This window comes from Melampsora larici-populina (assembly GCF_000204055.1).
Source record: "Melampsora larici-populina 98AG31 unplaced genomic scaffold MELLAscaffold_4, whole genome shotgun sequence".
In the NCBI taxonomy this organism is placed as follows: Eukaryota; Fungi; Basidiomycota; class Pucciniomycetes; order Pucciniales; family Melampsoraceae; genus Melampsora; species Melampsora laricis-populina.
Genome location: NW_006768768.1, coordinates 1,893,858 through 1,919,802, shown reverse-complemented (window position 1 = coordinate 1,919,802; position 25,945 = coordinate 1,893,858). Strand labels below are relative to the sequence as shown.

The following is a 25,945-nucleotide window of genomic DNA, read 5'->3' as shown; positions in this document are numbered from 1 at the left end:
AGACTCGGGTTAAATCCATCACTTGAATTTTGATGTCATAATTGAAATTCTTTGGTACTTACTTTGATTTGACCGATTTTCCCAAACCTTTATATTTAACACTGCGAAGCCTATTCCTCGAACATTGTGCATCTATAGCAAGGCTCTTTTCTTGTCCAGTCAACTCTTCAAGATAAGCCATCCAAATTCAAGAAACGTTGCCTTATAATCTTCAACCCCAAAAGATGAAGTCAGACTCCGGTGAAATCCATCACTCACATTTTGATCATCCCATTTTTTTAAAATATAAATTCTTTAGTGCTTACTTTGACCAAGCTTGATCACATAATTGTCATGTCAAAGCTCACCATTTTTTTGCTCTGAAAAGCCTGTATTTTGAACGGTTTGCAAGCATAGCAAGTTTTGCTTCGTTCTTACAGACTGTCCAGAAAAGAAATCCAGATAAAGATGTAAGCCTCCCTTCACGGTAGGAGAAGCTTATGGCAAATAACACTCGCAGGTTTCTGTATTCTTGACTGTTTGCAAGTAACGTGTTCTATCAATCGAACATTGACATTAGAGTTCATGATGGCTATGAAATTAATTGTGGAGAAGAGATTTAGTGACTTAGAGCATCTCCACCGCGGACCTGATCTGTAAACCGAATACAGAGCCAAAAAAAGCTTGCTGGAAAAACTTTGACAGCTGTATTTTATATCCAGCTTTGTTCCATCCAACGCGCAAATCGGTATAAATTTTTGAGTCGTTTTGAGCTGCCCAAGTTGCCAAACCCTCACCCAATCAAGCCACCAAATAGCCATCAATTGGTTGGACAACGAGAAAATAGGACGCATGTGGTGACTTTATCACCACATGTGCCAAATGTACGTCCAATACTGGGACAATACAGTTTGCTGCAAATATTCGGTTGGTACTTCATATTTCAAGTACTGACCGTGTGAAACAGGGTTTGCTGGATATTGAGGCTCACACGGATGGTGAGCTGTTACGTTTCCAGACCGCGCTGGATGGTCGATTTGTGACCTAGAGCTGCAAACGTAAAATACACCTTACGTGTATGTCTGAAACGTTACGTTTGCAGGTCTGCGTTGGAGATGCTCTTAGAGCATCTCCAATGCTCCCAAATCTGAATGACTAAATGTTACGTTTCTGTCAGAAACGTAACCTGTATTGGAGTTATTCAGAAAAACCTCATCCAACGCCGAGGTCGTGTTCCCACATGGAACCTCCCGTGTGAACTCGTTTTTTCGGAAATGACACGTTCCCAGGCTCAGGTCAGCAAATTTGCTGACCTGGCCGAATAATCTGAATCCCAGTATCCCAACAACTATTGGGCCAAAAATAAAGAAATTGATACATCCGTGGACTACCTTTCTCTTTCTTTACGTGAGGTGAGCGCAATCGATCACATGTATTGTGTGGAACACGATAGGTGCGATCGACCAATTACGTAGATGAAGACATATGGTGACGGGGGTTCAACCTCAAATGAACCCTATGAGGAATTGGGAAAGAAGTTCAGTTGTGCGTTGCAGGGCGCTGTCACCTGAAAAAAATTACAGCTGTCCAGCCGAGGGAAATACTGAGCTGTACATCTATTCGGATTCAGCCACATTGGAGATGCTCTTACAGGGAAGTTTCCGTGCAGAGATGAGAGCATACTTTTTTTTTTTTTTTTTTTTTTTTTTTTTTTAAAGTGCATTTGGGCTTTTATTGCATAAAACACTATCTAAACAAGTTAATTCTGGAAGGATTAGTACGCCTCAGAGAAATCGGCCATCTAATCAGAGCAAAGATTTTGTTGTCACTTGATGTCGAGAGTAGAACTTTTTTTTTTTGAGGTATTTAACCCTTTAGAGCAGAAGTTTGAAAAAAAATTTGTTTTTCACACCTTTGTGGAAGTACAACCCATGTTGAGTTTGGTGGATAATTTTGCTTGATAGAACAACTTTTTAGCTGTATCTAGGATTGCCTCGGACGGTAGTATCCGCCGAACTCTGCATTGAGATTTGGCAATACGCTGTTTCTGATGTTTTTCAATCTAGCCCAGATGCATGAGCATTTATCAGCGGTTTATGAGGATTTTAATAGTGATATGAGACCTGTCTCGGACGGTAGTATCCGCCGAACTCTGCAACGAGATTGAGAGCATACTGTCACACATCAATAAAAGGGATCTGAAAGTCAAGACCGCCAAGAAAGTTACCTCGGATTCGAGTTTTGAGTCCGAGGTATCATCGGATTAAGATCACCTCGGACACGCAGATCCGAGGGTTTATTTGGAAATACTCGGATCATGTCCGAGGTGATTTGGATCAAGATTTATTGGCGTTGCAAATCACCTGGTGCAAATGCTTCTGGTTTACCAGCCAGACTCAAGTTCGGTAAAACGCGAGATTATCAGTCTCTATATGGTCCTCAGCCAGACCTTAAAATGTATCCAGGAAATCCGCGCCAGGGTCTGCTTTTACCACAAAATGTTGTTGAGCAAAATTTTGGAGGCTTGTGATTCTACTCACGTTCGCGGGGTGAATTTGGGTAGGAAGTCACTTGAGATTTGTATTGCTAGGAAGGAACAAACTCCTTATATATGCGAGCATCCTCAATATGTAGAAATTCATATGAGGAAATAGTAAAATAAATGAGATTACAACCGCATTATAAGAAAAAGTGGAGGACGTGAATGACCGAGTCCGGTGCTGCAGCCAGGACTCGGTTCCACTACAATTGTCCAACCTATGGTTTGGATGGATCTGGAAAGGTCCATCCTCATGATCAAAAAACTATCCAAGAAACAAGAGAAAATGAAAAGCATAGGAAAGTGAAAAAGCACTGAAAAGCGCATCTAGAGAAAACAAGGGGAAAGTCTAAATTTGGGAACCACAGGCCTTGATCTTGGACATACGGATCTGGTACTTCTCGTCATGAAACCTCAACACTTCCAACACCCTCTCGAAAAAGAGCTCAAGTCCCGCATTTGAGCTTGATGAGGTATGATTTCAGATCTCAAGATTTATAAAGTTAAGTCGGGAAACCAGAGCCCAGATTACGTTCCCAGGATCCACCTCGAACGTTCTTTTATGTCATACACATACCCAAAGTCAAGATTGTAAATGCATCATGAGGTAACGTTAGTCATTATCCACGATAGAAACTTTGTTTTGTAAAGATAACTGATTGCAATGGCTCACGGAAAAGCAGATCTCGTTGATAACTGTTGATAGGATTAAGATTTCGGGTGGATTTAAGTACAAAAATTATAAATCTGCTGTGGTGTTTATGTATATTAATAATGCCATCGTTCAAAAGTCAAATTAAGAAAGTCTATCATTCTTCTATTTGTGTCAGAAAGCTTTAACCAACCGGCCGTAAGGTTAGACGATCAGTTTCTAAAAGATTGTTTGGCTGTGGAACTTTGAAAGACATCTGCATAAATGTAAAAAGATCTTTTAGAGAGAGTAGAGAGAAGGCGCAGATTCGAGCGATTCGTTATTACTATTTTGTCGATATGGTACTCGTTTTACCAGATTTTTCACGTTTTCGCTTGCAAAGTAGACAAAGGACCACTTTTAGACGTCGTGCACAGTCCGATCAACTTTAACATTCGTTTTAAAACGTCGAGCCTCCTATAGTTTCAGTGAGGCTCGACGTCATCTACACAGCCGATGACGCGGGCAAACGCAGCATTGGGGGCTTTTACGCAGCCAGTCCTTTTGTTAGTGAAGGAATAGGAAGGTGCTTTTCTATTCCTTTTTCTGCTATCGCTATTTCTGTTATCTCGTGATGAGAAAACTGCGCAGGACGTCAAAAACCAGTCTATTTTCTATTTGGAGACTGGTTTAGAGTGCACATCACTGGATTCAAGTGCTCATCTGCACTTTAATCGAGGCTTTCAAGGTGCCTTTCACCCAGATGACACGAATGATAGCTATGGGTTTGCCCACTTGAAATATGTAAAAGAGGATTTGTAGAAGGGGGCAGGTGAAATCGGGCAGCCAGGATGAAGTTTCAATCATCGGCATGTCATCGAGGTATCTCAAACACCAGGCATGGGATTAGATAGGTGACTGAGTGACATCCACAAGGCTGTCACTCGTCCTATAGTTTAACCTTCCTGCTGATACCAAAGCCAAAAACCACTCTAATGTACTTCAAATAGTAACGAATCGCTCGAATCTGCGCCTGGTCCTTAGTGAGAGAGAAAAAAGATTGTGAGATTTGGAAAGAACTGCGTAAGAGACGTAAGAAGTTCTGACGAGTTCAAATAAGATTGATTAGAGACTTTAGATCAGAGAGTTCTTTGTAGGCTGAGGAAATGAGAAAGTGATTGCAAATCAGATTATATCGTCAACTCACTACTCAAAAGCGTTTCCTCGCGTACTTGAATTTGATTGTTATATTGCTCCTCATTTGGTAATTAGTCACTGATCCTCATCACAGTATATACTCCATCGCACAATTGACTTGATTCTCTCTGGTTTGATATACTTGATCGAATCCTCGAATTGCTCACTTCTATTCATCATTCTCTTTAAAGAAAATAGAAACAAACTCCATCGTTTTCATCGACTTTGTATTCTTCAAGAAACCAACTTACACATCAAGATGTACGATACTTTCACTTCAGATCACTTGATAACAATCTTGATTAGCTGTCTAATAATTTATTTAGCATTAGTCAAATACTTAAGATTTCAACATCGAGATCAACTATTAAAAAACTTTTCACATTTAAATTCTACATCGAAGTTAAAAGATATGACATATGAAGAATCAAGAGAGATTTCAAGGGTTTTAATCGAATTAGATTGTCCATATATTTCTCATACATCACTTTCACTTGCTTTATTCCAAACCTATTCCGTTCCAAGTATCTCTAAATTATTAAACAAAACCGGAAGACTGAATTTACCTTCTTGTGTTGGTAAGCGAGCAGAAGATACAGTCTGTTTGTTAGCCGAATTACAAACCTTTGGATTATTCAGTCAAAGAGGTTCTCTAGCCATCTCAAGGATCAATTTCTTACATTCGATCTATTCTACTTCGATCTCTCAAGACGATTTATTGTTTACATTAAGTTTATTTATTTTCGAACCACTTAGATTGATTGATCAATTCGAATGGAGAACTTCAACTGAGCTAGAAAAGTATTCTAGATTCGTTTTATGGTCTCATATAGGTCAAAAGATGGGAATCAAACATTTACCTAGTAATCCTGATGATTTATTAAATTGGTTAAAAGTTTATAAATCTAAAGCTGTGGTATTTGATCCATCGAATGTTAAATTGGGTGAAGCTACTATCAACTTATTTGCTAGACCTTATCCTAAATTCCTAAAACCATTCCTAAGAAAATCAATTATATACTTTTTACCTGATGATATACGTGAAGCATTTGGTTGGTCAAATGAAATTCCTTTATATATATCTAGATTGATTCCAATTATTTTCAAGATTCGATCGTTTTTACTATTACATTTCACTTTACCTCGTCAAGCTTCATTTGATTTCGGATTAAGAGATCCTAGCTTAGAAAACCCATCGATGGATGATGAAACTACATTTTATCAACGTTCGAATTGGTTATTTGAACCTTGGTATGTGAAGAAAACCTTTTGGAATCAGTTTTGGTCGGTTTTTGGATTCAGTGTTCCTTCAAATGAATTCCAACAAGAAGGTTATGAGATCCATCAACTTGGTCCTAAAGAGTTTTCTAAACTTGGTCATTCTTTCGTTCATGGTCAAGCTAAAGATATTCGGGAATCTAATCCTGAAAAACATTCATAATCATCTTGTTAGTACTTCTTTCTCTAGCTCTCCTTTTGCACCAAACTGAGAGGTTTTGATTGTGCGCTATGCATTCAGGTTCATTTCGCACAAATAAAATATTATAGAATTCCTCTGTTCTTCTGTTTATTATTCTATCATTGTAATCATCAAATCAAAAGATATGCTTAAAAAAAGGATCGAACCAAATATCCATCAGCTTGTAATTTAATAAAAGATAAATCAATATCTTCTACTTCTGTGAAGTTAAGTTTTGTGAAGTTCTTAAAAAACTCTGTTCTCCTTCTTATTTTCTCGAGGATTGAGTAGCATGGTAATCAAAAGTGAGAAATGAACAAGAGTTCAGAACCTTTCAAAGGCTTAAAAGATGGTCATTGAGGACATTGTGTGTTCTATATAATGGTAAACAGGTATTTCTTGAAACTGGTAAACAGCTTAAAGTTGAATGACGCAATATGATAACTTACACATCGCTCGTCACTGCGACGTCACAATGACCCCCTCATAACCTAATTCTCGTTTCTAGAACCTCTCTCCTCAAATGCCCAATAATTCCTGTTCCTCTTCGAATGGAAAAGTAAACCTCATTTTATAAAACACAAGTGGTCGGTCTAGATAGGATGACAGAACAAGCTGTTCCCTTACCCAACCCATCGATCGTCGAAGGTTTTCATCTACTAACGACTTTCTATTTAGCTAGCCTGCACACACAAAAACGATGCTGAATTTCACCAAACGGTTGATTTCCCTTTCATTCGCCTGAGCAGGTCGCTTTCGTGATCGTGTTGAAAGAAAGTTTGAACTTTTTGTCAATAGACAACGCTTCTAGGATCTACTTTTGACCATGGACATCGTTTGATCTGTGCTGTCATCTCAGTATTTGTTTTTATTTCGATTCTCTTCGAGTTCCCCGAATCTGAGTTTGTGATACTTAATCGTGGCCGTCAATCGTGACACCTAATTGATGGTGGTCTTATGAGAGCCCGTTTAGATTGTACTTGAGCTCCTTCGAACCCGGAAGAAGCCATGAAGCCATTGCATGCTTCAATAGATCTAATCGGTCTCTTTCCGACCTACTGTTTTCATTATTCCTACCTACCAGTGTCTGCTGTTTGCTTTGGTTTTTCATGTTTACCGATTCGTGAAGATCTATGTGATTATTTTCATGAAGTCATCGGCGATGGCATCATCATTCACAATGTTAACGATAAGACGTATTCCGCAAGAAAAGTTATCTCCGTCGGTGTAAATAGAACGATTTGCAAATGCTTTAGCTTTTCAGCTTTCTCAAAAAACTAGAAAATGCATTGAATGGACATTGATTTTTGAATATGCATTCAAGGAGCATGAAACGCGAATTTAAGCTTGAAATAATGGTGTACTTTTCAAGCAAAAGTCAACTTCTGATAAAGGACGGATGAGCGTTTGGGGGCCTTCTCAGATTGATGAACGAGCTAATTCTCAACCTTCATATGTCACTCCTATAAACCAATGTCCTCTTTGTCAATCAATAGAATTAGTTCCCCTTCGATCTTCCAAAAAAAATTCTAGGCAGCAACACAAGTCCATCAAAACAATTATCTAAATTTTATACCGCCTCAAATGGAGACAGTGAATAGAACACACAGACATAGGCAACAAACTCATAGACGAGATCTTATTCCATACCCAGACCTCTTAAACCGCATCCAACGCCTTCAAAACGAATTTGATCAAGCCTCAATCAACATAGGTATCCCTCGACTTATTTTTGGTTTTATTGAAGGGGTTTGTAGAATCGACTCACTGATCATAGCCATGTACCGTGCAAACCATTGGGAAGAGTATGCTACTGACCTACTACGTCGAGCCACCCAAGCCACCCTCGATCTTCTTAACCATTTGACTTCGATTTCCCAACCCCATAACATAGACCTATCAATACTTTATAGACTTCCAGATATCGGATCCCGACCCTGGTACAGTCTACGAGCCTATGTAGGTCTTCTAACCCATCATTCTTTTGCAGTTGAAGAAGAAAAGAATGTAGAATGTGGAATTTGTATTGAGTTTCTTATGGTTCGCGAAAGGTTTATTCAATTTCCTTGTCATCATTCTCATAGGATTCATGAAACTTGTTTTCATCTGATGGCAGTCAGTGTACATCCAGTCATCCTTTCGTGTCCGTTTTGTCGTACGATTCCTTTTTCTGGTCCTTAGAAATCATTGTGTTCCGAAACATATGCCAATTGAGAGATATTCAAAGCAAAGAAGCAAGATCCTGTGTACTCCCACATTGATGATATATCAACAAATCCTTTTTGGGGTATTTCCAGGAAAACTAGTTGAGAAATAATGATATCTCTTGGGTCTCAAGGGAATCATTCAAATTTTGCGGTCAGCTCCTGAACCTAGGGGTGATGTGTGACACCATCTTTGATCCTTGAATATAGCTACCTTGAAGTATGAAACTTGTAATAACAGATTGCTAGATCTAAAAAGGACATCCTTTGCATCTCAGGCTTAGATAAGAATGATAACAACAAATTTGGTATTGAACAACCTGCTGATCTGAAGTGTGCCTGAATCAAAATTGCATAAATCCTTGTCTAGCTGAACGGGGTCAAGTTGAAAGAGGAAATATGAATGAAAAAGTTAACATTGTTATAACATTAAAGGTTGCCATTCTGGTAGTCAAGCTGAGGCAGATGTTACTAGTTTGAAAATATCATAAAAATAAGGAGTACCCATTGAGCACAATCACTGAACAATCACTGAACTTCTTAGTTAACAAAGACACCAAGATTCAAAAGAAGGAGGAAAGCCAGTGGATATGAATGCTGATTTAAATATAAGTTAAAGTGAAAAATCTAAATCTTTGAACTAGTAAAACCAAAACATTTTCAGACATATCCCTTGCAATGTTTAATTGATGATTTTTGAGGAAGTCTTAAATACTCACCACATATTACTTGGACTTGGGACTTGGGAGGAGTCACAATCTAGATAAATTCTTTCATATTCCACTTGATCTGTGGTTGAAGTATGAGCTGCTCTATGGTAAGAAGACCAGACTTGAACCTTCTCAATTCAAGATAAATAGACATGTCTTTGTGGTGGGCTTTTGGGAATCAAGACCTACATCTGGTATTTGAGACCAAACAAGTCACTCATGGTTTGCCTAGAATTGCATGATCATCTTGTTCTGTGTTGGAGACTAATATCTATCAATATTAATCCCACATCTCAAGTTTGTTTGAATCCTAGAAAATCTTAAAACTCCTCTGGGTATAATAAAGTAAAGGAAAAGATATTACACTTTTCTCCAGATCATAATACTTGAAAGGTTGTATAGAGGACTTGCCAATCATCTAAGGAGTTTATGTGATCCAGCAATTTCTGAGTAAGATCCTGAACATGAGATAATACCCAGTGGCTATAATGTTGTACCCCTTCTCTTGGTAGTTGAATCATTCTCAAGGAGTTTCTTTCATCTGCAAGTATTGTATTTGTAATAGTTGACTCTAAAGAATCCTCTTGAGGTCACCAGGTAAAGTAATCACATCTCACATTCTCCATAGCTCACACAAAGCCCAGTATCCAAATAGGCACTTTTCTTCGCATACAGACCCATGAGAATCCAGCAGAATTCCATATTTTCCTATTTAATTTTTCTTTCCTTGTGAAGAGGCTTTGATCCTTGGTAGAATGACTGTCAGTGTAAAAATTCAAGTCAATTTCAGGAAAACAAAGCAGATCCAATCTATTTTCAACACCACTTGACTTTCTTGATTAATTGAGGAAAGATGTTCTTTTGAGTTTTGATTGGACTTCTTCATAACCTTGTCTATGAATGAGATCACACCATAATGTAACACTGTATCATGCTGGAAAGCTTTTCTCTCTTGAGCAGACTCAGGATATGTAACCTGAGCAGCTTGGCATGAATTGTGAAAGATCCTCAATGAATCTCCGGAAGGGTATGATTCTCCAATTAAAAGATGTCATGAAGCTTGGTACTCCATGTTTCATGCCCTGATTGTAACAACTGGTTCATCAAGATGAAATATCTTCTGATTTTGGTGGCTTTGCACAGGTCTCAGATTTGTAAAGGTCTAAATGTGGATGTTGAATAAATAAATTACTATCATTCTCAGCAGGAGGAAGAAGGAAGTAGGGTGCAGAATTGAGCCTTTGATCAAGAGGGCTTCCTTATAATTAGCTTTGAAGGTGGACTATGTTTTCTCCCTCAAGAGGTTCATCTCCAATACACAAAAGTTATGATAGTCTTTGTCAACCCCAGGTCACCACATTCAAAGGAAATTTGAACTCTTCACAAAAATTTGTGACAAAAGTGTTGAAAATGATGGTACTTAATTATCCCTAATGATGTCAGATCTGTTATTGGTAAAAACATAGGTTCAAATAATGAGATCACTTGAGTCAAGTAAAACAATATGATAAAGAAGCCTTGGAAAAACATTGGATGAGTGTTTTGTTTTAATGACCCTTGCATATTTGACCCTTAGTTTTAAACCAATGTCAGGCCGTTATCAATTGACAGAAGAACTGACAAAGTTCTGTGGATATCAAAATGGAAAATCAAGATGCAGAGATTTAAAAGAAGGTCAAATAGAGAAGGAGACTATTGATTTGAGCCCATTTGTGGTTAACCATCCCCACATGTTTTGCTTGGGACTCACTTCCCAAGATTGAGTTTGGACATGTACAATTCATGCTCTTCTGTCGTGTTACAAAATGCTCTGCTTACATATGAGGGAATAAACCTGACTTCCCGTGGAGCCGGTTATTGACCGTAGACTGACACAGGCTTCAAATCTCTTCAAACACCTGGATGTCCGAAAAACTTTTCATATCTAAAATGGAGGAAACCAGATCTTTCAAGCCTCTAGATGTTCCGTGCGGACTTTTCGAAGAGACGTAAGATACATTCAGCAAGTTAGAGATGAAGTAGGACATGTCATCGTAACTTGATTGACTTTGCGATGCTGGTCATGACCCATTCAATAAAAATCTCATAAACAAAGCAAACAACTGAAGAATATTCCCCCCATTCATCGAAGGTTGAACGCTAGCTCAACGCAACCCAATCCTCGCAGGGCACAGCGAGGCAAGAACCCGGTGGCTTCCAGAGACGCTGCGGTTCCAATATTGACCACTGTCATCTTTATTCACCATGCTCAAACTATTCAAAGTCTCACCAATCGATATCTTTGAGGCTTAATTATCAAGCTGCCCAAATGCTTTTGCTTGTCCGACTCTGCGCTTGTTGGATCAGATGATGAATAATAAAACGTGTTTTGAAAGCTTTTGAGGGTGAATAGAAGGAAGTTGTCGGGAATTGATTTGATTAGTTGTGAAATTGGTTTAAACTCTAAATCAAGTCAGAAACCTCACAGCATAAACTCAGCAGAATCGATATTGTTGTGTTTTGCAGTGTTCTGTTTAAAGTAAATGCTCGGAGACTTTCTCTTAACCTCAACTTCAATTTCCAAACTCAACTCATCATCATCATGCCATCCAGTTATCCATCTCAAAGATACTCTGATCAACATCCTGATCAATCAACTGGTCTCTCTCGTCATGCGATGCCTCAAATCCTCAAACAATATTCTTCACCTCGTCCTTCTCCAAAACTTCCTCGATCTCCTGACCCTCAATCATCAACTCAACCTGGCGAAGCAGTTATCGAGGAACAAACCAATAAACCGAACAAACCATTAGTGATGAACAGTGCTACTGCACAGAAGCAGTACACTAACAACGCATTCCATCTCGCTGGTTTTGGTTCGTGACCTTCCTTTCATCAATCGTCTCCCGCAACCGGATTGGATCAAACTGACATATATTCAAATCATCTCGAATGAACCTATAGTCGACGATAAGGGTGGAATCTATGAAAAATTTCGAAAATCACCTGAAGAACTGAAATCCTATGTTAGTATATAATTTAGATCTCTTATTACATAGCTCTAATGTTGAATTCTGATTCTCATATATGTTCACAAAAAAAAACACAGTCAAATAAAGTACGAAAGTTTTATGAAAGACAAAATGAAGCACTTGATTATTTTTTAGAAATTGATAATATTTTAGATACAAGTCTTAGACGGACTACTTCACAACAATCACCTCAAACTGGATTTTCTAGTTTGAATTCTGATTTAGAAAGATATTCAGATCAAGAAGAAGAAGAAGGTCCACTTTTAAGTAATTTTAGTGGTCCTAATGGTGGTCCGATCGAAAGTGCTGAAAAATTGAATAGGGAAGAAGAAGAAAGTAAGAGTGTTAGGTTGGCAATCAATGTGAACTTTTTAGTAAGCTTTTTTCTTTCTCCTTTTGGTTTGGTTTTCAAACTCAATTACTTATGACATTTATCTTTTTATAGATCAATTTCATCTTATTGGCTGGGAAAATCGTGGTGGCTTTGTTATCAAACTCTATTTCTTTAATTGCCTCATTAGTCGATAGCGCAATGGACTTTTTATCAACTGCGATCATTTGGTGGACAAGTTGAGTGGGATACTACTAGAAGAAGACTATTTACTACAAACAAACTCATTCAACAGCTTTTTCCACACTCTCCAACCAGATAGGAAGATAGATAGCAAGAGCTGGCAATCAGTATGGCAATATCCGGTCGGGAAAAGGTACAGGTTTATCTCACTTTGCCTTCAATGAAGTTCCGAAATACTGATTTTCGGTACATACGAACCGGATAGGCGAATGGAACCCATGGGGGTGGTTGTTTTCTCCGTCTTTATGATTTCATCATTTGTACAAGTCTTGGTTGAATCTGTCGAAAGACTTTTTGCTGGATCAAATACAGCTCTTAGTATACCTCTCACTTCAATGATCGTCATGTGGGCTACTATCGCTGTCAAAGGTGTGGTTTGGCTTTGGTGTCGGAGAAAGAAAAATACCAGTGTGAGGGCCTTGGCACAAGACGCTGAAAACGATTGGTAAAGTCGTCTTATCACTATACTTGTGTGTTCATGACGTTTCTAACTAAACAATGTATGCTTTCTAGTGTATTGAATGTATTTTCATTATTGTTTCCTTACCTGGGACAAAAACTCAATATCCCATGGCTCGACGCAGTAGGAGGATTAATCTTATCAATTTACAGTCAGTAATGCACAACTTTTTTTTCTCTCCTCAACTTCGTACTGAGCTTCACAAACCTCATCCGTTCTTTTTCGTGTTCCGCGTAACAGTCATTACTGAGTGGTCACATACACTGTTTGATAATGTGAAGAACTTGACAGGAAAAAGAGCTGATCCTATTCAACATCAACGTGTGGCTTATCTTGTGACTCGATTTTCTCCTCTGATTCAAGCTTTACAACATTGTCATGTTTATCAAGCTGGTGATGATTTGATTGTTGAAACGTCGGTATTTCTTTCTTCTCACGGTCACGTTTTTGAGTGTGGAGATTCATGATACATATTTTTTGGGGTTGATGCAGAGATGTGATCCTTTCACCTGATTTACCTTTGGTAAGGAATCTTGCTTTTTGTTTCTCTTGTTTCCCGGTCTGATAATTAGTTGTCAATATGATGTTGGATTTTAGCCTACTGCTCATGATCTAGGTGAATCAGTTCAGTACGCACTTGAATCTTTGGATGGAATAGCACGAGCATGTTGAGTCATTTTTTTTCTGTATACATTGGATTCCTTAACTTAGCTGATGTGATTTTGTTTTTTGAATCGAATTAGATTGTCATGTGGATTTCAGTAGTAATCCAATGTCAGGACATTTCCAACGTTGAAGTTTTTTTATTTCTGATTTGTTTTCTTTAGGTTGTGTAAGTTTAGTAGTATGGAAAATGAAGTAAAACTTGAAATCATCTTGGCTTGAATTTTTTTTCTATATCTTTTTTTGGTTTTCATTGTTGTATAGCTCATGTTTCTTTAATAATTAAAGTTATTATGAATGAAGTATTGTAGAATGGTGATTGTGTAACTTTTTTGTTTTTTGTTGGGGTTACTTTTTGGTAATTTAGTTTGCATGGTTTGAAGATAGTAGAAAGTTTAGTCAAGTCATATCGTGATATATCCAACTTAACTAAGTCTGCCTAGTCAGACACTTTTTCCTCAGTGTGTGGAGACTCGAGAGGGACTTGGGACTAATCGGCCGGTCTTGGTGCCAGGTGAGCGTGAGCTCGCATAGCTGCAAAAATTCAAGTTTTGCATGAAGGTTTTTTCACCACGCCAAGAACTCCCCCTTTGTCTCAAGTTACCCCCCAAGCATTTTAATTGGAACTACCTAGAGTAATTCCACTTACATCTGCCTATTCAGAATTCTTTCCACTTTGTCTGAGCATCCGCAAGAAGTTTTTTTTGAAATTCAAATCCATTTCTGCGTCGAGAGGGATATGAGAGTGAGGCGTCCATGTAAAGACGGCTAGTTTATTATCTAGTAAGGATTTAATAACCTGATACTCCTCTCTGAGATCCAGTACTTGGATTATCAGAGAGGAGGTTCCTTTCTCAAGGACTATCCTACCACAGTATGAATACCATCCTATCCGGTAAGCATCCTACTTGAAGTGGTTTGGGGTGGGCCTCAGGAGTCGGGGGTATGAGGGGTAAGACTCGAATCTTTCCCCTATCCCGACCCCCGCGGCGTGAGGACAGTGCCTGAGAAGTTTGACTTCTCGACCCCATCACTCACGGAGGGTAGAGCCGTGAGCCTGAGAAGACAAACTCCCCAAACTCAACTGACGTGAGTGTTTATTTACTCATTTTCTCCCTCCTCACCCCCTTCTATCTCTCGCCTTGCTCCTATCAACTACCATTTCAATTCCGCCCTATGCGCTGTATCGCTATGTGCCTCTACATGCGTTGTCACTTTCGTGGCTTTGTCGATCTCAATTACAGATGTACCCCTGTATCTCTCGACTCAATTCTCTCAGTCACAAGGTTTAAACTTTGTTTACATCTCTACTAGATTCATTACGATTCATTCAAAGTTTCAATTCTTTCAACAACTTCACCGTCTCCCTCAGTTCTTTGTCATCAAATTTCCTAAGATAGATTTTGTACGCGTCTGAAGCCCATCTTCCGCTCCTCTTCACCTCTTCCCTTGTCGCTCCTAGGTTCCATCTTAGCGATGCACATCCTATACGAAAGGAGTGGCCATACAATCGTTTCTTGTTTTCTGGCCTGTACAAGTTCCATATGTCTCTGTACCTTGCTATCAACTTGGTCTTCTTGAACACCAGTCCTTTCTCGCCGTGTCCGTTTATCGCAAACACCTGGTCAGTCGGGTTCCTAGGTCTGAAGTCGTACAGCAATTTCAACGCTCTAACGGGGTCTATACACGACTTTTGATCTTGCAGGTGAATGTACTGAATTTCTCCCGGGCTTGTGGTTTTAGCTTGATGTAATGCTATTCTAATGTATGAACCTCCCGGTCCCCACTCGACGTCTTCCCATGTCGGTAGCCTCACTTGTGGATCGTCCGACACCAGCTCACCCAGCCTAGCGGTCCCCCAGAACGCTACTAATGCAATTGTTATCGCTACCAGGTCTTGTTCGTTCTGCATGTTTCCCACCTTGGCCAGTTGGACTAGATCCGATATGAGGACCGGGGGTCGTTTCGTTTCAATTTCTTTGTGTCTTAGTTCGACTATTCTGGTAGCCTTCAATAACTTCGACACGGCCAACTCCGATCCCATTGGATATTTGCATTTGTGGAACAAATGCCATGCTTTGATTCCGGCTAGGTACGATTGTATGGTTGTCGATTTAACTGATTCGTCTTCTTCTGCTCTTGATGCTCCTTTCATTGACGCCCATACCACAAATCTTTCCACTAGGTCCTCTGACATTGGTAGTAATCTTTCTTTATCTATCTTTTTCACCTCTGCGAACCGTAATAATTTTATTATCCCTGAGTTATAATGTTTTAAAGTCCCCTCTTTCCACGCTCCTCTCAAGAAGTGCATTTGAACTTCGTCTTCTCCCGATCGATCTTCTCCTAGTGCGTTTTTCTTAAAACTCCCATATGGTTTAGTTGCTCTTGCTAACTCCTCTACTGATTCAACATCTTCTTTTGTTAGGTTTTTCCTCGCTTTCCTCGGCATTGGCGTTGTTTTATAGTTTGTGTTGGTCTGATGTCGGGAGTGGTAAAGAGACTTGGTGTATTAGATCCTTTAAGTCTGCGGGTATTTCGACCTTGACCTCGTCACTCCACAATCTCCCGCTTAATATCCCCCGCGACAGGCCATCAGCCAAGTTGTTCTTCGATGTTACTCGTTTCCCTCGGATGTTACACCCTAATATAGTCAGTAATCGCTGAATTCGTTTCATCTCGTCGTTTACTCTCTCATCTTTTGATTTTCTTTTCTTGATGGCTGATTGTGTTGTTGTGTTGTCTGTTTCCACCCTGAAGGTTCGACCTCACACAGGTATTACTTTTGCCAACACTAGCAGTCCCAGTCTGATTGTGACTGTCTCTGCCCACACAATGTTGCGTTTCCCTTTTGTCAGACCCTTGACTAACCAATCCGCGTCCCATGCGAAACACGCCCATTTGGATCCTATCAGTATTCCGATTCCGTAGGATGAAGACGCATCTCCTACCCAGTCCACTATCTCTGGGGTTCTGCTTGGTACTAACGTGCACGATTCGAATGTCTCTAAACAGATTCTCCATTTGACTAAGTCCGCTACCACGTCCTCTGGCGTGTATCTTTTCGCATTAACGTTTTGCCAAGTCTTCAGCCATCTATAAAACGAGCATAGATAAGCTGCCATGTGGGGTACGATGTGGATCGTGTGCCCGAGTCTCCCCAGGAACCTCTCCACCTGGTCGTACTTCCAATCCCTCTCTGGATTGAGGTATTCGATCACTTGTGTAAGTCTTTCATTTATTTTCTCTTGAGGTAGTCTAACTGAATGCTTATACCCTAGCGCATGCATAATCAGACCAATTTCTGTTCATCCAGCAAATTCTTGGTTTTTCTTTTCACTTTGTTCTCACCCCCATATCGTCGCTCAATTGCTCTATGTGTTCCAACTTCCACTTGGTCTCCTGGGTCTCCTCAAGATCAGACTGTCGTCTAACCAGCGAAATACTCTCGGTATTGTTCACCATTTCCGATTATTTCTTCCAATTTCCGCCGCTGCCCAAAAACTCCACAACTCGCTACCCCCCGAATCCCACCGCTAAATCGACCCAGATCTTTCCTTCAAAATCCATCACACAAAGGAATCGTCTCTGGGAGGGGTGAAGGCCTAGTTGTCTATAGGCCTTCTCCCAGTCGACTAGTGCCAGGTCCCAGTCTCCTGGATTGTCGCACAAGAATTTCGCTACCATTCGGAAATCATCCCAGTTTGTCTCATAATTCTTCTTGTCCACAAAGGAATTCACTGACGGTATCTCTGGTCTATTCTTGGGAAATGATAGGTCGTATATGAGTCTCACCGATCCGTCTCCGTTTATCGAGCTCCCCATTGGGTTTGTTCGAAAGAAACCAAATCTACTATACAGCTGTTCGTGAGTAAATGGCCCTATGATTCTTCCCGCTTTTGCTTCTTTTGCTAAAGTGTTCTTTATTTCCTGTTTCACTTCAAATGCTGACTCGTGGTTGGGAGGAGTATACCATCTTTCCTTCCCTATGGAATGTTGTGGTATTCCTAAGCAAAAACCTTCTTTGAATCCCTCCGTGATGTACGGTATGTCTTCTTCGAGGCCTACTTCTTTCATCAGGTAAGTCCACTCTTTGATGTTCATCCCCGTCTCTACTTCTGCTGGCCAATTGTTGCTCATTTTTGCTTTGAACGTTCTCCTCTGGTTTAGAGGTAGTGCCGTTTTGGTTGTTTCTTCCTCCGATGAATTCTCCTCCTCTTCGTCTTCCAAGCTCTTTTCCGCCGATCCCCCTATTGGCTCCGCCTCTTCTCTTGCGTTTCCGCTTCCCCCATTGTTTTCTTCTGATGGTACGGTTGATTTTGAGACATTGAAGGTATCGGGTTCTCTTCTTGTCTACTCCAGTGACCCCTGTTTCCTCCTCGTCCCTTCCTATTCTGTCTCCAGTTTGATTTGGACGACTCCTCTTGCTGGAACTTCGGGTTCTGGTAACTACTCAACTCCTTCTCATGACCTGTCCTGAAGTCGAAGCCATGTTTGGCTTGTCCTAATGCGTAAGGGTTGCACTGGAATTGCAAGTCTCCGGCCGTGTGAGCGTCGTGTCTTGCGTCTCTGGCCGCCTCTTCATCTAGACCATCAGGTAAGGTTACGTCCTCCAACCTTCTCTTCTTCTTCCCATTCTCCTCGTACACTACCGTTGTTCGTACTCTGAACGTGACTGCTCTCATTGCTAAGTGGTATCGAAGTCCCACCATCCAACACTTGTTCTTCCTTGCTAACGTACTGACTATTGCTTTGTGTTTCTCTATGTAGGTAGCATAATCATCATATTTGTATCTCTCTTTTGCGTATCTATATTCTAAGTCGCACGCCATGATGAAATCTCCGTACGTCATTTGTTTCTCCAACTCCTCTCTTGACTGATGATGACCGTCCCACTTATTCTTCCCTTCTTTCGTCTTGGCTGTTGACTTGTATTCGTCGATGTAGGCAGCGTCAAAAACTGTTAAAGGTACGTAGTATTTCATTTTTCTGAAATTCTTCTCCCATTGGGGGGGGAGGTCTGGTAGGTCGACTGCTGATGCTTTTGTGAATCTGAAAGTCACCGGTTGATCTACTTTTGATTTCTTCTTCACCTCTTTCAACGAGTCTCTCGACGAATCTGAGTCTGATTCCGACCTACTGTCCAATTCATCATCTGGGTCCGATGATGGTGGTCCCTTCTTCTTTGGCTTTTCGTCTTCTGAGGATGAAACATATGACGATGAAGACGAGGTTGATTGGTTATCTTCGTTCGTCATCTTCTTCCTCGACCTGGACCTTTTCTTCCTATCTTTCTCCTTCTCATGTTTCTTCTCCTCTTCCACCCTTACTCTTTCTCTTTCCTCCTTCTTCTCCTCCTTCCTCCTGATCCTTCTTTCCTTCTCTTCTCTCTCCTTCTTCTTCTGTTTCTCTTCAGTTTTAGCTGACTGCATCTTGAATTCCATTCGCAGTGCATCCAAGTCACCCTCTCCTTTCCCCTCGAGGGCTTCGACCAGCCTGTCCAACAACGGTCTAGCATCATCTTGCTTCTTGGAGCTAGATTCTTCCTCTACCCGGGTCGGTTTTCTACCTGGTATCACTGTTGTCATCACCAACGTATTAGAACGAGGCCCTTATGTCAGTGTTCGTTCATCAAGTACCGAGAAGCTTCTACGCGTCGCGGAGCTGCCTGGCCTAGTTTGCTTCAACAGATTTCCTGGAGCAAGGGGCATTTCTACCCCCTTAGGTTTAAGGACTTTCCAGGAGCGCTAAGCTGCTCTACTGTCGTCGTCTCCTATATCCATCCTAGGAATGTCACTCACTTTGGTCAGTCTCTATCAAGGAAACCAATCCTTTCCCCTCTTTCCTCTCCGTTTCCTCTATCGATGAAACTGATGGTGATCTCTTCTTTGCTTTCTCCTTCCCTTTTCTCTTCATCTCCAAGATTCTTGTATCTTCCTCTTCTCCTTCCTCACCGCTTGAATCTTCAGTTCCTGAATCACGTTCAATCCGACCAACATTCTCTTTCGAGCCTCCTTCTCGTAACTGCTCCTCTTTTTCTTTCATTTGTTCTCCTTCCACCATCTCCTTCTTTATCTCGAGCAGTGCCTTTGCGCTAGTCGTGGGTTGATCGTCTATCGGATCCATGTCCTGAGTGTTAGACACTTCTTGAATTTGCGTATCTCTTCTTGACTCCGCTCTTCTTCTTCTTTTATCCGCTTGTTCTGTCTCTTTTTGTTCTTGCATTCTCTTTTTCTCTTCTGCTAATTTTATTGCTTGTATCATATGATTTGATCTGAATTGGTTCTGTGTCGTTGTCTTTCTTTTTAGTTGTCTCCACATTCAGCAGGTAAAATAAATTCTTTCTGGATATAATTCGCAGGTTTTGATTTTGATTGAGTAAATTATCCTGTGCTATAAGTATGCAAGTTTCGAGTGTCCGGTTTTAAGCTATCGTATTACTTGGAATCTCAAAAAATTCTGTGAGATCTAGAGCGAGGAATTATCTCAAGATCTACAGAGAGCGGGCTAAGAGAGAGGAGATGTGGAGGAGTAGAGAGGCGAAAACTTTGTTTTCTCTCTTCTCCCCATCGATGGCTCTACCACCTCGTGACAGGTGTTTTGTCACCTGTCACGAGCGAGCCTTCTCTCCCGCCCGCACAAGACTCTCACACCCCTCTTCCTAGAACATGGAAAGCAGGGTACCTCCGCAGGCTCTGGGAACACAACCCATTTTTGGTTGCTGGCGGAATCTCGCGGGTATGACAAAACTCTTTGAATGATAGCTGTTAAACTCAGGGCCTGTTTAGTGACTTGGCTGGTATGCAAACTCTGGAGTCTTACTATGATACTGATGAGTGTCTTACAAATGGAAGGAGAGCTCAAGGTGTATCATGGATGTTGAGCCTAGCGAGGAGAGAGCGCGCCACCACAGATGGGTACAATTTCAGAGGTATTTTGAAGTAGAGCAATGGCTGTGCTGAACATAGCGCGCATGTGAGGTGGAAGATTGGCTTTAAGCTCACGGTGATTCTCTCGCTCCAAAAAAGTGTTTAACATAAAGGAATGTTTTGCAAAATTGAAAAAGACAGATGTTCTAAAAAAAGTTGTACACGAGATTACATATGCAATGACGAGAGGAAAAAAAAATGAGAAAAACATTAATTTGAGCCAAGTTGACTCTGTGAAATGGAAGTGTAGTTTCTGATTTTAGTTTTATGAATAACACAAAAGTTTGAATGATCTAAAGAAAACAAGATGGGTATAAGTAAAAAATAGTGTAGATTTTTTAGCACGAAGAAATGATAAAAACAAGAAATCGAAATATTAATGAAGCAAATCCGTAAGCAAGTAGTAGTACGACCAACGAAGATCGTCAAGATATAAAATGTGATCAATAACTTATTCCTAGACTGCTGCCGGGGATATCGATACACAAGGAGTCGATACTAGGTCGAGTCATGATGCTACTTGAATAACGGTTGGTGCCATGGCTATGATGCTTGTTGCTGGCTTTTTGATTGTTTCCTTGCATGGCTCCTTGGTATAAGAGATCAGATTCTGGGAACATTGCTCCCTCAGGTGTCAAAGGCCCGGGTGAAGAGGGGACACTAGAGGGGGTAGGGGAGTGCGATCTAGCTTCGAGCATCGAGTGATCGCCGGCGGTTGCAAACGGAAGTGATAAAAGATCTTGACTGCCTCGTCGCGAAGAATCAAAAGAAGGTCTAACCTGTCGAGAGCTCGCGCGACTACTGGTGCGTGAATGTGGCGACATAACGCCTCCAGTCGAGCGACGGTTAGAGAATGAACTGGGTGAAGCACTACGTGATGGGATGGACACTCCGAGACCTAATAGTGCTGAGAGGCGGGGTTGAGGCTCTTCTCTTAACTCTTCCAGGAGACCCTCCTCAGCCGACTGAGAGAGTATAGCTTGCTGATTTTGGGAGAGCGAGGAGGAACAGCGTGGATAAGCCGGACGATCGGTGTCAATGCTGGCTTTTGGGTTGGATTCGAATCGGTCTTGAATAGATTCAGGTATGACTTCCAGAGGTGTAGAGTTTCTTGACTTTTTGGCACTCAAAGCGCTCAAAGCGCTCAATTGAAGTCCTAACGAAGGCTGATGGGGAAGCGGAACGCCCTTATGATTCACGCCAGCTCCTCGACCAAGTAGCTTGATTTTGGTGTTGTTTTGATCAGGTGATCGCCTCTGGCTCAACCATGCAAGTGATTCGGCAGCAAGTCCGTTTCGAGCTGCGTCGGTTGCGAGATGTGCATTATGGCGAAGGGTCGGGCAGAAAATGAGCGTACAGTCCGGGGAGGCGAGGGCTTCATAGAGCGAGTTGATTCCCGCAATGCACGAGTATGCTTCCTGAAAATTTCCCAGAAAGATGTCAGATGCCTGACCGGATCGGAAGCGTAGTGGAGAGGGGACTAACCTTTGTACCATGAGCAATCAAAACAGGTATACGGATCTTATGGGCATTGAGATGAAGTTTCTCGATGGCACTCTTGATCGAAGGGAGATATGAAGTAGGTCCAACGCCATTGGGAGATATTTGAGGTTCTATGGAGTGGAAACCAAGTATTAGATATCTTTGCAGGGTAAGCAGGAAAGATAAAATATGAACGTACTTCGGCTGAATCTCATGAAAATGTTGCTAGACTTAACCACTTGATTAGGATCCAAGGTCGGTCCAATTGCAATGATTCCAGCTACACTGACGGCGTCAGCACGTTTGAGTTCCTTTGAATCATAGCGAGCGTGCGATTTTGGTTTGCCTTCTCCATGAGGATCACGAGCCCACCAACCAGTACCAGAAAGTCCAGAACTGATAGAACCACGGAAGCTGTTCAACTTGCTCAACAACGTCTCGGAAGGTTCAGCTCGCATAGAGAGCGAAGGGAAAGAGAAAGCACTGGGAGAATTCTTGTAGGGAAAACCGGATGGAGACATGTTTTCAATGGGGTAGGTCAAGGCAACCAAGGCGCTGTGACCCAGACCGAGCAAGAACATCGGACGTTCAGTTCTAAGAGTTTCTAGGTCGAAGAGTTCACCGCGCACAGGTGAGACACCGTGAACTGCGGCCTGGATAGGACTACAAGCAGCCTGCTTAATCTTCTCGGCATCTGTCATTTGTTCGTCGTTGGTATATTGTTTGTTTCTTTCAATTTTTGCTTTCAAGCGGGCGGCCCTATCAGAAGCATCTTTCGACCGGACGTGTTCGATTACATCAGCTGAAAGTCGAGCTTTGCGGCCAATGTCGGTGGATTGCCCAGCTGAACCGAAGATACCTGAGTCGGCTACGTTCAAGTGAGGAATGATGAGACGATATCCATCTCGGATGAAGGCTGCCACGAACGGTGGAATATTGGAGCTAGTGAAAGGACTGTCTTGCAAAAACAGACTGTACAAGGGAATGAGTTGTGATTAGTCATGAAGTTGAAGAGAGTTGAGCATCATTGGATTTGTACCACTTACATGTCTGCTTTGAGCACCACATCAGGATCCCCAGCTTTCCGGTAAATCTATAGATGTCCGGAAGTGTTAGGGGTTGAAGAAGAGCCTTTGTGATTGTCAAGGGAAAATGTGCATACCTGGTATGGGACTTCTACGCCTCGATCTCCATCCATGATGCCAACCTCGATCTCAACCTCGCCACATTCGGCAGTCTTGATACGTACTGCGAGGCTCGATGGAAGACCTACTGGCACGTACGAATCTTCAATCGAGTCGCTGAGCTTAGAACGCCCTTCTTCAAAAACAGGTAAGGCGTGCTTGCCATGTCGGTGACGGAAACAGACGTTCGCTAATGTTCTAGGAAGCGCGCCCGCTTTAGAGCGAATGCCTCGAATGAGAGCCGAATACCACTTGGAGATCAAAGCTCCAAAAGCTTCCACGAGATATAAGACCGACTCGAGGAAGGTAGTAGGTTTTGGAAGGACGGTCTGTTGATTGGCCGAAGTTGATCGTCCGTAATGTGAGCCTGAAGCCTGCTTTTCAGAATCGGATGAATGAACACGATAATGCTGATTGGGACCGAGTTGAGTGGTAGAATTGAACCTCGAAGAAGGAATTTTGGTGTGGTAAATAGGTAGCGGAGGCGAAGGTAAGGCAAAATGGATCCTTTGAGGGGTTACAGGTGCGACAGGCGAAGAGACAGAGGCATCATGAGACTGGGGGACGTCATTATTGTTAGATACATTGTTTTGAGTAGGTAGTGAGGCGTTCATCGCGATAGACGCTGCCTCGATTTTGTCGGCATAGGAGCTGGCAACGGAGTTGGATGAAGGTATGAATGGTGAAAAGACATCGATACCATGGAGGGAATGAGGGATAGGAATTAATGGAGGTACAGGGACCCGATGCGATGAAACAGAACTCGAACGAGAATGGGAGGCCCGGTTAGAGTTAATATGAGCGGAAGCCATCACGATAGCTAGGCCTAAAGTTAAAATAAAACAGATTTCTCGAGAAGAGATGACAGATTAGCAAAAGAATATAGGAGGTAGAGGCTGGGGGTGAATGATTGGGGGATGTCGGCTTCTGAGAAGGTCAGTCTTTATAAGGCATGTAGGTGACTGTCCTGAGGCTGAAGTAGGCTGTCTTCTCCAACGGCGTTCAGGATCAAAATTGATGAAGATGAAGGGAATACTTGATAGAAGTTCTACTATTTGCATGGGATGAGCAGAAGCGGATATAGAGGATTAGGTTATTGACCGGGCATTGTTGCAATCCAGCAAAAGACACGCCTAAAGGGCCAGCTAAGAATGATTTGCTGGATTCTTCAAGGTAGTCCACATCGAAACTGTCGCTATTTGGGTCGGCGGTAGGAAGTAGTACCTCGAGCTCAGCTATTGAAACGCTCCTTCCGAAATTATAGACTTGGACTGTCAAGCCGGATGCGATTGCAGCACCTGTTTATTTGGAAATGGCCTCTCATTGTTTTGATGTGTACCTCTCACTCTAATATTGTGAGGCATATGGAGTTCTGACAATTCAACGTTTTTCGAAGAATTACGAAGAGGTGACGATGTTGCAGACCTAGAGATGCTCAGTTCGCTTCTCAAGTCCTAATCCTCGGCTGCGAGCTCGCCTAGGCGTGTGGGTCAGCGTATGCGCGACGGCGCGAGAGACGCGTTGGTACAATCATAGCACGGAGGTGATGTCCATCCATATTGTTTGTTCATTGTGGCAGCATTACTCGGAGTATAACCGAAAAAATGCTGTGAGTATGTACTGCATTGGCAAGTGATAGTCGACAAGGCGAGCACGCCGACCCCGGTACACACACTTGCAGCCTACTGATCCAGAGTCGAAGGTCAATGACCCAAGTCTACATAGGTTGCTTATCTTTGCCCTGTTCCTTGTCTTCGGCCATTCTTTTATGATTGAACAACTGTTGAATGCAGTCTGGAACTGACCAATTTCACTTATGAGTACTTTTGCCATTGTATTGTCAAATTGCTCGCCAGAACGTATACTTTCTTCTGTGATCACCCCTCATCACCAGTCCCAATGCTTGTTTGTGAATTCAAATGACGTCTAACAACTGTACTTCACTTGAGTCGGTCCAAAAGGTGCATGGATTCACGATTCCAACATCACCAAACAACACGAAATCAAACAATCAAACTCAACTTTGTTTGAAGACAACTGTAATGAAACTGTCCATTTTTGTCTACTTTACTACTCTTATTCCTCTGTTTTCACAAGGAATGAACTTTGGCTATTTTCAATGCACTTGAAAAACTTCATATTACCGACTTTTGTATGGGGATCTTTTCCATGCAATTTTGATGTGCTTCTATCCTTTCCATGAAGCAAACACATCTGATGACCTCTGTCTCGTCTTTGTAGGTGATTTTTTGTGATGATTGCATTCTTATCTTGCTGATGAACATTTTTTTGCACTTTATATCAGCTTTTTCTCTTCTGTGCAAGTGAAACTCCTTTCATTTTTTCCTCACAGTACATGCTTATAACTGACCAGTTAACACATAGTCAGAATTTCACTCTTTCCAATTTTGAATATTGCTCTCTTGATTGAGCAATCCTGGTTTGGCCTCCTGGTAGCTTTGACCTTGACTGTCCATTATCTTGGTCTTTATGCCTCTCTTGGTTGTGGAAGATTTACATGTGCATAAAACTGATATTCTCAGAGTTTCCTTTCTTGTTTGATTTGAAGATTGCTTGTGAGTTGTACAAAGACTTCAGTCCATGCATTCATGGATTGGAATAATTCAAACTCAAAAGTAATTGCTCAACCCAATGTCAAAGGAAAAATTGGATTATTTTTCAGTGCAGGTTGAGATCAATAATATGGTGTAGAATGAGATCATTCACATCCTCTTCTTTGCAACCCTTGTATTGTACTCAGTCTTTGTCTCATTGCAACCATTTCAATCTCCTTGATCTTTGGCCTCTTTAGTATTTTGCATCCCATTCATCCAAATCTCATGCATAAATCATATGAAAACCACCTGTGTCCACAGTCCAAACACTATCACAACTTAGATACCCTGGAAAGCTCTCACAGAAG

At 41.5% G+C, this 25,945-nt stretch overlaps 5 protein-coding genes across 5 annotated transcripts; 3 read left to right on the top strand and 2 right to left on the bottom strand.

Moving 5' to 3' along the window:
• Positions 1-4,647: 4,647 nt before the first annotated feature.
• Positions 4,648-5,703, top strand: MELLADRAFT_26370 (uncharacterized protein; the record flags this gene model as incomplete). The annotated part of the gene is made up of 1 exon (XM_007405672.1): positions 4,648-5,703. A coding segment is annotated over one exon (1,056 nt), but the record flags the coding sequence as incomplete, so codon positions are not given.
• A 1,881-nt stretch (positions 5,704-7,584) lies between these two features.
• MELLADRAFT_102844 (uncharacterized protein) lies at positions 7,585-8,352 on the top strand (the record flags this gene model as incomplete). Its single annotated transcript, XM_007405673.1, has 2 exons — positions 7,585-7,920; positions 8,251-8,352. The coding sequence occupies 2 exons, from the start codon at positions 7,585-7,587 to the stop codon at positions 8,350-8,352; spliced, it is 438 nt and encodes a 145-aa protein (XP_007405735.1).
• A 3,865-nt stretch (positions 8,353-12,217) lies between these two features.
• Positions 12,218-13,436, top strand: MELLADRAFT_33368 (uncharacterized protein; the record flags this gene model as incomplete). Its single annotated transcript, XM_007405674.1, has 6 exons — positions 12,218-12,299; positions 12,380-12,437; positions 12,510-12,749; positions 12,818-12,915; positions 13,005-13,207; positions 13,362-13,436. Coding segments are annotated over 6 exons (756 nt in total), but the record flags the coding sequence as incomplete, so codon positions are not given.
• Positions 13,437-18,525: 5,089 nt separating this feature from the next.
• On the bottom strand, positions 18,526-19,748 carry MELLADRAFT_59992 (uncharacterized protein; the record flags this gene model as incomplete). Its single annotated transcript, XM_007405534.1, has 4 exons — positions 18,526-18,563; positions 18,758-18,829; positions 18,892-19,005; positions 19,229-19,748. The coding sequence occupies 4 exons, from the start codon at positions 19,746-19,748 to the stop codon at positions 18,526-18,528; spliced, it is 744 nt and encodes a 247-aa protein (XP_007405596.1).
• A 1,051-nt stretch (positions 19,749-20,799) lies between these two features.
• Positions 20,800-23,834, bottom strand: MELLADRAFT_92418 (uncharacterized protein; the record flags this gene model as incomplete). Its single annotated transcript, XM_007405533.1, has 5 exons — positions 20,800-21,774; positions 21,842-21,969; positions 22,038-22,810; positions 22,885-22,931; positions 23,001-23,834. 5 exons carry the CDS (start codon positions 23,832-23,834, stop codon positions 20,800-20,802), a joined length of 2,757 nt encoding a protein of 918 aa, XP_007405595.1.
• Between the last annotated feature and the right edge of the window lie 2,111 nt (positions 23,835-25,945).